Here is a 12,005-nt window from a genome sequence, read left to right as displayed (position 1 = left end):
AAGCACATGAAAAAGGTAGACATCTCAGACAGTGCACTTTGCCCAGCTTGTGGAGAGGAGGATGAGACGGCGCACCATTTTCTGTGCGACTGCCCGGCCTTCGCGCGAATCAGGCTTGAGGTCTTTGGCACTGAAGGATTAAGAAGATACCACCTTGGCTCCTTTGCACCACAAGATCTACTCAGATTTCTTTGGAGGTCAAGTAAATTTAAAAAAAATTAAGAGGGAATCCAAGTGCAGTACTATGGACTTCTGGAGGTTGTTTGAGTGCTGTACTTGCTAGTCTGTGCCGACAAAAAAAGAAAGTCTAACGCATTAAAATAGAATTCTCTCTGAATTTAATTATTTCGCATACTTTTTGAATTTATATTTGTAACATTAACTTGGCACTGCAAATTCAATTGGAAGGAATACTCTTTGAGTAATAATTTTATAAATTCTGTAAAGAATATTTTTTAGTATATCGTGTAAATCTGAAGAGCCTGTCTCTATCATTCGACATAAATCACATCGGCGGTATGTGGCGGGAAACATATTAGGTGCTGTGAGAGTTGTAAGTGTTACTGTTTTAAATTAAAACTATTATATCGGGTGTTTTTTTTAGCTGCAAGAGAGCTATCGGTATCGAAAACTATGATTCGATAGCTGAGAATGGCAAACTGTGTTGTTGCTTCGGTTTAGTAAAGTTTGGAAAGTCAGCATCGTTAAACGCCAGAAAAATGCTTCCAAATTGTGGAAATTCACTTTGAAAAACTTAAATCTGTTCGCGAAGTTCATAGAGCACTGGCGGTATCACCGGTCCTTGTTGCTTTCGAAATCAGGAAGGAGCTCCCGTTGCGGTGAATGGCGAGCGCTATTGAGCCATGCTGACTGAATGTTTGTTTCCCAACATTAATCAACTAAATATCCACGTCATTTGGTTCTAAGGAGACGCGCTTAACAATCGATTTATTGCAATATTCAAGCAACCATGGACGCCATACGGCCAGATTTATTCGAAAAAGTAGTAGCCACGGCGGACATCCTATTCAAAAATTTAATGCCATGAAATCATCTTTTTTTTCATGTTCACTCCTCTTGGGAGCATAAGGCCCCGACAAGACTTGTCTTGCGTTGATTTTGTTAATCTATTTGATTTCTGACCGATAGGTGATTAGCCTGCCGCTAAATGAAATCTTTTATCAGATTATAATACAAAAAGTCATTCCAACAATATTTCTGTTTTGTACTACGATTTTCAGTTCTCAAGCTCTTAAAAACACCCGATATAAGCGTGGATCTTGTGATACAGTGCAACAGTAATAAAAGTGCATTGATTTGGTTTGACGAATTTTTTCTCTGATTTTATTTATAATTAAAAATAGTAAAAAAGTATGTATTTTTCCACTTGCTGTTGTACCAAAAGCACACAAAAACAAAAACAATTAGCATTTTTACATATATTCACTATCGGACAACACTTGAAATGGTTCGACAAAAACTTTGTGCTTTTCACGAATTGTACTATAAATAAAGTTTTCATATATTTTTACCAATTCCGCAGAAAATTGCGAGTATTTCTAGAAAAAAATGAATAAATTTTAAATACTTTCAAGTTAAAAAAAAATTAGTAAATATAAATATATTGTGAATGACTGTATATATACATTAGGGTGGAGCGAATTTTTTTAGATTTCAATACTGGAATTGAAGAGCGCTAAACATGCGTATTTGACTTTTAAGTATATGAAAAAATTAAAAATGAAATTTGATTGTAAAATGAATAAAATTCTTATACATTTTCAGTCTTCAACTGCCATTGAAAGATCTTGCAGAATTATGTAATGGAATTAGGTATGTAATATTAAACATTTAAATTGTATAATGTTTTTATTTATTTATTTACATGAGTTAATTTACCAGACTTGGCCCTCATAGATTCAAATAAAAATTACTAAAGTTAAAAATTGCATAGAAACTTAATGTTTAGTCTTACTTACAGTCTGTCTAATGGAAGCGTGACCGACAAAATTTAAACTTAGAGTCCCGTTATGCAAAAAATTTAAATACTGCTAAATCGACTTTCGTTTTCGCGATACGCGTTGTGCAATTTGTTAGGTTAGTGAGAAATTATGAAAGCGTATGATGTTTTTAGGTAATGACTTCCCGCATGAAAAACGATTTGAGGCCGTGTTCCTATATACACAGCCTGCAGGTCCAAAAATGTCACGTGCGTCTGCAGGGAAATATTTGAAGTAGTGGAACACATTCATAAATATATGGGTGCAATGGTACACTGAAGTTAAATATGTTGACGACTTCCCTAGTCGAGGCTCAAAATTAAATAGCTCTCCAAAGCAAGATCAGCAGATCATTGATTTGTTTGCGGCATCGCTGAATTTGTCGTTGCGTGAAGCTGAAGCAGTTTTTAGGAAAAGTAGTAATATTGTATCCAAATAAACGATTCGAGGACGCTTACGCACAGAAGACCTCGAATTCCGAAGCATATTGAAAAAAAAAACTGCTGCCCTCATTATCACACATCGCAAAAGAACTTGCATGGGCTAAGGCAGATTCAAAACGGAATTGGGCAAATGTTATATTTACGGTTGAATCTTTCTTTTGGGCAAATAGTTGCACACGTCGGTCCTGGTATTCTGCTGATAATCGACAATTTCAACGAACTGTTAAATATCCAGTTAAGATTGAGGGTTGGGGCTGCTTCTATGAATTAATATTCGACCGTTTATTTGTGTTTATTGCCAATTTGAATGCAGATTTGATGAATAAAACTTATCAAAAAGTGTATTTGCCATCAGCTGCGAAGGTATTTGGAAGGATTAGCTAACCTTGGATTTTACTAGAGGACAACTATCCCAAGTATCGAAGCCGAAGTTGTGTAGAGTGGAAACAGCAAATGAGGACTGAAGTTTTGGATTGGTTGTTGTTATTGTTGTAGCAGTATACTTAACCCTTCAGTGCAATGTAGATCAGTGGTCGTCTTCGTCTAGCTCATCTAATGGTAGGCCCAGGAAACTTGCTGTTTCGACAGGTTGGGTTCAGAGGAAGAGAGGTGTTAGATGAGTGGGTTTGATGGGGCGTGTGAAAAGGTGGTTAGTGTCGTGCGGGGTGCCTTCACATGCTGGACATATGTTTAGTATATCGGGGTCGGTTTTGGATAGGCAGGAGTTTAACCAGCTACAGTTGTCAGAACGTAATTGTGCTAAGGGTATGCGGTTCTCTTTGGGTAGCTAGAGCTCTTAAGCTGTTATGGGTTGTGGTTCGACTCCGATCACGGCATTCGGCGGTCGGTAGCTTAGGAAGGTGGTTTCCGATGAATATCGTTTAGTGTCTGTCTAAACACTGCCCGGTCCAGTAGTTGTCGATTTGTTTTGCTCTACACCTCGTCGGCGTGATTGAAGAGTTGTCTACTGACGTGTTGGGAGGCGGCCCTGATTCAAGCAGGTGTCTACAAGGGTGAAACCTGCAATAGCACTCTAGCAGAAACTGCCGAGGAGTTTGTTGTTTACTTTTTTTATCCTTGATCTCGTCGGCGTCATTGAAGAGCTGTCTCCTGACGTGCCTGGGAGGCGGCACTTACTCAAGCAGATGTCCACATGGGTGAAACCTGCGATAGCATTCTAACAGAAACTACTTGTGCTCCTTCGCAGGGAGCATCTGTGCCTGATTATGTGGGTGCTTAGTGAGGACATCTGAAGGCAACCCGTCGCTGTCCGAATAGCAGTGTTTTCGCAAGTCTGGAGCTTTATCCACTGCATGCCCCTAGTTTCCGGTGACCAGACAGGCGCAACGTAATTTAGAATCGGCCGGTTAATTGCTTTAAATGTCACTAACAAAATTTCTTTGTTTTTGCTCCAAGTACTGTCGGCTAGCAATTTGAGGTTCTTGTTGCGGTTTTGAACTTTAGTAGCAATTCCAGTTGTGTGCGCAGAGAAGGAGCGCAAAATGTCAAAGGAAGCTCCCAAAATTTTGGGGTTGTTAACAGTCGGTATTGGTGTGTTGTCGATTTTGACCTTGAGTTGCAGTTTGAGCTCCTTTGTTCATGTGGCAAAGAGGGTCGCCGCGGACTTAGTGGGGGAAAGTTGTAGATTCCTCGCATTGAAAAGCGAGAAAGGCAGATGAGGTAGTTGTTTACTTTGGCGCATAGGCTATATCATTTCACAATGCCATTATCGTGCAGTCTTCCGTGTAGGAGACCAGGGAAACGTCTTTTTGGATTGGTTTTCACAGTCGCGTGATGTCAACCCTATTGAAAATGTTTGGACAAGAGTAAGTAAAAACTCAAAGAAAAACAAATATGAACGCTTAAACTGTTAGAAAGGAAAATTTGGCTGACTTGGAGCCGATTACTTCCACAACTTGCGTAGAAGTTGACACAAACTACTACTCAAAGATGTGCAGACATTATAGCTAATGGTAGTGACTATGCCTTTTCCTGAATATATTGCGTATAATAAATATTATATGCCCCTACAATGCAGTTTATTTGACTTGAATTGGTAAAGTAGTCTCCAAATTATGGCGGTCACGCTTCCATTAAACAGACTGACTATTAGAATTTAAATTAAGATAAATTTATTTATTATAAAAATTTAAATTTAATTTAAGATATTCACAAATGAACTTTTCAAATAGTGTCTGGTTAATTCAACATCTATTTTATCAAAGCAAAAATGAGCATCGACGTAAACTTATGAAGCAGTTCATTCATGCCGTAAGTTGTTCTACGACATTTTATATAAGTTATGAACTTATCTCTTAGAGATCTAAAAACAATGTTAAAAAATAAAGGGGATAATAGTTCGGTTGAGTCCTCGGATGAATCATGGAATTATGAAAAATTATTCGGTGAAGAGAAAATGTGGTGAATTTTGTTTTTTTCTTTCTCATTTTTCTGTTTTTTTTCTTTCTCATCAATCGCTCAGAATATGCGGTGAATCCAAACCTTAATGGGCACGGAAAAATACTTTTTAGTCCCAACGGATCAAAAAATTCTTGGGAGTTTCGCTTAATAAATTCTTGCTTTCATATATATTTACAAATACCTAACTTAAATGTAACTTTTTACAGGTACATATTTAAATGCAACTCAACAACTTTTATCTGCTCCACACATTGACGCTCCACTCTAGTGCAAAAATCTGAAAGCGAGCCTTCTTTTTTACATTAGCTCTCAAAAGTGGACTTCAACCCACATCCAAATAAACATTCAATAAACCCAAAAGCGCCATTGATCCAACAACAACGAAAGCTTCATGTGAAGTTTGTATGTACACGCCTTTGTGCTCTACACACTACCAAACGTATTCGTACCCAGACTCCGCGCATGTGACCCCATCCCCACCACTTGTGCCTGTTCAGCAGCAGCACTGCCAACACTCAAAGGTAATTATCTGAGAATTCCAACGCTGACGATTGACTGGCTCGTGATGAGCGCGTCATCTGCGAGTAACCGCCGCCACCGCACATGCCAATGGCGCTATCGAATTCGGACAACGGTGATGAGTTTTTTCGGCGTTCAGCGGCTTTCAGCAATACCAGTGAGTCCCGTCGTTTAATGGCATTGCAATCGAAAGCAAATAAAGCCAGTTCAGATGCTGATGAGTTTAATAAGAGTTGCTTTTTATTATTTGCATTGCTGCTAATGCTAGTGTTGTTGTTTCCATACTTTGTAGTATTATTGTTGTTGTTGTTGGGAATTTCGCTAGAGTGATAGTTACCACATACGAATGATTTTATTTGGCAATTACCTTGTGTTATCGCTAATGTGGCGGCAGGTGTGTTATGCTGTGAGGAGGACGTCGTTGCTTGTAGATTGAGTGAATTGTTTGTGGAACCCGAACCGGAGCCTGTCGTGCCGCCACCCATTAACGCAGGACCAATACCGCCGGTTAAGGAATTGACGCTCGCTGCTGGCTGATGTACGCCCATCGCTAAGGATATGCCATTGGTGCCGTTGGTGCCGTTCATGTCGCCGCCCTTGTGCGTGGCCTCCCATTCGAGTAGACGTTGCTTTAGAATGCGTATTTTCTCCTCTTTCTGCGTGAGTGGATGAGAAAAATGAGAGAAAGAAAAGAAATTTAGTTATGCAATAAAACAATTTGAAAAGTGCAGATAAGTCATGGTCTTTTAAGTATAAAATATTCTAATAAGACTAAATAAAGTTCAGGAGTATGAAAATGGCTCAATGAAGCTGAAGTCTGAAGAAAAAGTGGAGAACATATAAGTATACAGGGTTTGATTGAAAAGCTTTATTTTTTTAAGCGGTTTTATTAAACCTTTTGGCTTTTACAACTAATATTCTTCAAAATAGCACCCTTGAGCGTCAATACACCGCTGGTAGCGGTCCTTCCACTGCAGGAAACATTTTTTAAACTCATCCGCCGGAATCGCGTTCAATTCGGCTGTCACAGTTTTTTGGATCGCCTCGATGGAGTCGAAACGCCTCCCCTTCAGCATTCTGTTCAGGGTGGGGAAGCACCGGAACCCCATCTTGGCCAATGCAGAGGTGCAGAGGAAGGCGGTGTGCGCCGGCGCATTGCCGTGATGAAGGGTCGAATTGTTTTGTGGTTTTTCAGCCGAAGGAGAAAAAGGAAAATTCCGCATTTACAGTGCTTCCTGGAGGTACAAACTCCTTGTGGACGATGCCCCGAGAGTCGAAAAAGATGATCAGCATGGTTTTGACCTTGGACTTCGACCTGCGCGCCTTCTTGGGTCGTGGCGACTGGCTCGTGTGCCACTCCGCACTCTCTCTCTTGCCCTCAGGATCGTACTCAAAGCACCGTAAGCCTCCTTGAGTAGCCCAATGATTCCGGTACTCATTTTTTTTAGCTTTACGCAAAAATTGATCGAGTAACGTTGCTCCAACGATCGCTGCATTTTCGCCACTGCAAAATCCTAACACACTTTTAAAATAGCTTTCACGCGCGGAGCGATGTTGACTGCACCGCTGTTGCCAGCGAATTGGGACCGGTTTCTAGTGGAAGGGGAAGGTGAAACGATCATTTTCCCCTACCAGCCGATTCGGTTGATCGCTTGGCAGACGCTCCGCGCGGGAAGGCTCATTACTTTTCAATCAAACCCTGTATAGGGGTTTTATATTTTAATAGGGATTGGGTGACCGTAACGACGTTCATTTATTTGAGACTGCGACTGAAGAGGTTCTGCTAACACCTTTTTATTCAACTTTGAACCAGATGTGAACAGGTTAACTGGGCTTTGCTGGCAACTCTTCCCTAGAGTCAATGTGGATGGAGAGGGATTCACATTGGATTGGACACACGCTGGGTGTACATCGGCGAATCTCACGGAAAAGGAACCGTAGGGGGGAAACCTTGATGAGCTACAAAGCTACAATATCTGAGGGCACGAGGTGGTCTAGCGAGCCTCACTTATTCTAATGAGCACAGCTCCTTGCTACTAAAGTAATGAATTATTTTCCGTAGCGAGTTCCAATAGACAAGTACTCCATACAAGAATCTTGGTTTTACAATAGTTTCATCAAGCCAATAAGGTATATCCCACTAGCAATACATGGAAACTGATGCCTTCTAAATCCTTCCGCAAAATGGAATCTGGAGGATAGCTCACTATTCAGGGCCAGACTGAAGTGCTTCATCTTGTCAGAGAGCATTGATCGAGCTCCTGGATTGAGGATTGTATGGCTACAAGATTCTAATATCACTTCGAAAATAACGAGATAAGATTAACAAACACTCAGACTGGACAGCAAACAACTTCACAGATGGGGCAACTAAAATGGTTTTGCGCGCTGAAAAAGCATAAAGAAGTAAGTCTTAACTAACATTTCATAAATCTCCTTAAGGGCAAATTTATAGTGCTCGAACGTACTCTTTTTGATTATAACAGACATCTAAGTCATCTGCACAAGCCCGAGATATGGACTAACGACTCCTGCCGATTCTGCGATCTGTTTTTAGAAACATCATCTCACCTGCCTCTCGAATGGAATTTGGAAAAGGCGAGCCAAGAAGCACGGAGAGAATGGTAACTCCTAAAATACTCACGCTAAAAGGCCCATAGTGTTCAAGCTCTAGAATGTAAACGGCTGGTACTCAAAGAGGAAAGGAGAGAAGTGTCAGGAAGAAAGATATAGGATAGAATAGAGACAGAGACAGAGATCGGTCCTTGGAAAGTCTGATAATATCTGAGAGAACGAATTTCTCGTGACATTGGAACACATAATTCGTAATCTTGCTCTAGCAAAAGCAGAACGTTCACAGAAAAAACGCTCAGTGCTATGCGGCTCCTCTAAGCAAGACGGGCAAATGGGGTCCTCAATGATTTCAATGGTCATCAATCCTCAATCCTCAATGACCCCATGTTTTGTGTCCTTTACTAATACCAACCATCAACAGAACGTCTTTTCTACCAAGTTTTAGTAGAAACTTTAACAGTTTTCTGTTCGGACTTGTCACAAAACACTTGTCAGTTATGGAATGTTTTAGACCGGAACATCGCTCTTTATGTTAATTGCTAACACAGTCGCTGATCCACATAATAATTCCTGTAGAACTGATGATTGGCTCTGGTTCCTGTGGGGTAGACGCTGATCTGTAGTTGGTAAATTCACAGGAAATTTCATTTTCTTGAACAGCGCGGTATCCTGGAACCCATATAAGTACAAGCTTATTCTGTATTGCAACGGAATTAAGCTTCTTCTTATATTCCTGAACAATCTTTGAGGTTTGCTTTGCCTTTTCTAGGGCCTTCAGTGCAGCCTGACTGATACTAACTGCCACTATTCCCCGTTCCATGCCTTCTCAATTATCTATTCTATTGACATTCTACTACCAAAGGAATAGTGAGCTTGCGTGGACTTTTACACGCGGAGGCATCGTCCAGAATGTTTACTCGGCCTGGTACGGCCGGCAGAAAGACTCAGAGCTCTGTTCAGCTCACTACCATCTTAGGTTTGTTGAGAGAACTGGGTCTGTGTTTAAAGTTGAAGTACTCACTTCTATTTTCATTCATTTATGCATTTATTCAAGCATTAATAAAATTGCTATACTCGAATATGACAAGACACCATGAACCCAAACAAACGGACCCATAAACGAAAAATACTCTTACCAATAAATGCCAGCAGCTACTTCCCAACAAGTGCAACATAATTTACTGCATGTCGAAAATATGAGATAAATATCGATATACTTTTGAGTGTGTTTGCGCTCTAAATGCGAAATCACATTACGTAGATTTTCAACCAATAATCTAATAAAGTTTGTCACATTTCATGCTTAACTCTTATTCCATTTCTTTTCAAATACAACTTTCGATAGTTTTATTGACAATTTCTATACTTCGGTATGTGGCACCTTTGCAGGTACAGTGAGGAATATTTACTACTCATTGCTAATACACACAGCTGAGCAACACATCGGGGCATTAACGGTCTCATGTGACAGCATGAGACGAGATCAAGAAATGAAAAAAAAAAAAAAAATGGTAAAAAATTGTCATCCGCCAAAGAGTACAAATAAATCGAATCAGATAGCTTCGAGGGAAAGAAGTGATTTGTGACATATTTATGGGCATTACTGTGTGTATATACGTATTTTGGATTATCTGCATGCGAGTGACATTTTGCGACTCATTCGCACACGAACACACACACATACTTGCTTGGCGCTGTTGTGATACATAAATCATTGCTTGCTGGTCATAAGCACACTTGCGGTCAAAAAAGGAGTAGCACTTGTACGTAGTCGGTAATGCGTGTCGCCTTTTCTGTTCTATTTATTTTATAAAATATTTACATTGAAAAAATGCCAAAACAGTTAGTAGGTTGAACACAAAACTCATTCCAATTTCAACCTCTGAAGAAGTCCACTATAAGTACAATACTGCTTAAGTGAAGCGCTTGTATACGCACTCGCGTATTATGTACATTTGCAAATCGATGGAAGTTTGGAAGTAATAATGACATAGTAAGCAGCAGAGACCTGCATGGCTCACTGTTTTCTTGAGTTGTTCATACGCTAAATTTCTTGCTCACATTCAGTCAATTGAACCATTCAATCAATTGAGCCAGTCAACACGTATGATCTAATGTCTTCGGCTCAAATCTAATCATTGAACAAAAAGCAGCATTGAATGAAATTAGCATCGACCTTTGCGTTCAAACGATCAAACTTGTTCAAAGAAGTAATTGTCATTATTGTAAATAGCACATCGTTTGCTCGAGCGTTGGCGTACAATGTACGCTGTAAATTGCGTTTCGTATTTGAAAGGATTAGTTGGTTTCAGCAATGTTTTTAATGTATTATAAGTTTTAAGAAAAAAAAAAAACAAATATGAAAATATAGTGCTTTTGCTTTAAAATTTTGCTTTTACTTTGCTAAAGGAAAAAATTGAAAAAAATAATAAATATTAAAATACATTTTTTTTCCGAAAAAATGGTAAATATTACCAACAATTTATTTGCCATCCGAAAAAAAAATTAGCTTTTTTTTTTTTAAATAGGGGAAAATGGGGAGTTGTGAGACACAGGGAGTTGTGAGACATTGTTACCTTTCGGCATTATTCATTTGTTTACATTCGATTTTAAGTGTCAACAAGTGTTCTCGATGCGATCTCACTTTTCAGCTAGCATTGGTCATATTTACACGCATTCGACGCGTCTCTCCAGTTACTGTGTTTTGGAATGTCTCGGTAAGTTTTTTTCATCATTTGTTTTGCGATACATTCGATCAGTTGTTATAGCAAATTGCAAATGTCAATATATACAAATTATTAATTGTCCTATTAGCTTTGAATTTACACATTCACTTGGGCATGAACGTTCGATGTGTTTATGACTACGCGGTCATTTATAAAAAAAACGATTTGGGGAGTTGTAAGACAACAAATGTGGGGAGTTGTGAGACACCGTTTTTTTCGACGTTTTAACGCATCTTTCATAAGTACCTCGCAATATTCCTGCATTGTTTGTATATATATCATCTGCAAAGGTGCAATGCCGAAAAAGTTAAGCAGAAACAACTCCATTCATTGCAATGTATGCGATCGAGCTGTGCACCTAAAGTGTGCCAATTTACGAACTGGTTATTATACATGTTCTCACTGCGAATCATCAGATTGATGGCATTGCATTTTTTATATACTTTTTTATAACAATTGTCTTTTTTTTTTATTTTTCATCTTAATAAAGAACTGACAACTAAAATAAATAATTTTTATTGATTTAAGCCATGGTGTCTCACAACTCCCCACATTTTTGTATTTTGTATTATATTTTATATTATTATATACAATTTTAATTTTAAGGAAAATTGTAGTTTTGTTAAATAGGCCATACCAATAGCTTCCAGTATTCATTGATTAAAGATTCCATCGTTGACATATGCAGAAAATTAAGATTTTGAAGAATACGGGTCCAAAAACAAAACCCGTCTCACAACTCCCCATTCTCCCTTAATAAATATTAAAAAAAAATTTCGAAAAAATAAAAATTTAAAAAAATATTTTTTTTCCGAAAAAAATGATAAATATTACAAAAAAATTTTTGTAAGTATACTTTACACTCAAAAAAAATGTTAAAGTTTAAAATGATCCCAAGATGTTTCACTTCAAATAAATTTGAATTTATTTTCCACAAAAATAAAACATTTCAACAAGAAAAAATAGTAATAATAATAATTACCGAAAAAAGTTTGTTTCAAAAAAAAAAAAATAAATATTAAAATTTTTTTTTAAATAATAATATAAATATAAAAAAACTTTAATTATGAAAAAAAAATATTTTTCCAACAAAAATAATACATACTAAAACAAAGTTTTTCCAAAATAAATTATAATAAATATAAATATTACAAACAATTTATTTTCCACCAGATATATATTTTTTTTTTTCTAAAAATATATTTAATAAATATTTAATATATATATTTTTTTCCGAACAAAATTATAAATATTGCAAACAAATTTTTTTTAAGTATTAAGTACTTTACACTGAAAAAAAAAATGTTAAAGTTTAAAAAGAT

At 37.8% G+C, this 12,005-nt stretch overlaps 1 protein-coding gene across 1 annotated transcript in view; it reads right to left on the bottom strand.

Moving 5' to 3' along the window:
• The window catches only part of LOC129247498 (gamma-aminobutyric acid type B receptor subunit 1), a 266,329-nt gene that overhangs the window by 2,842 nt on the left and 251,482 nt on the right, over positions 1 to 12,005 (bottom strand). The window contains exon 14 of the mRNA XM_054886646.1: positions 5,751 to 6,039. Within this exon, the coding sequence (XP_054742621.1) occupies positions 5,751 to 6,039 (289 nt within the window). The remainder of the gene's footprint in view (positions 1 to 5,750; positions 6,040 to 12,005) is intronic.

This window comes from Anastrepha obliqua, chromosome 5 (assembly GCF_027943255.1).
Source record: "Anastrepha obliqua isolate idAnaObli1 chromosome 5, idAnaObli1_1.0, whole genome shotgun sequence".
In the NCBI taxonomy this organism is placed as follows: domain Eukaryota; kingdom Metazoa; phylum Arthropoda; class Insecta; order Diptera; family Tephritidae; genus Anastrepha; species Anastrepha obliqua.
The sequence above is the reverse complement of the archived record's forward strand: the minus strand, read 5'-3'. Positions and strand labels throughout refer to the sequence as shown.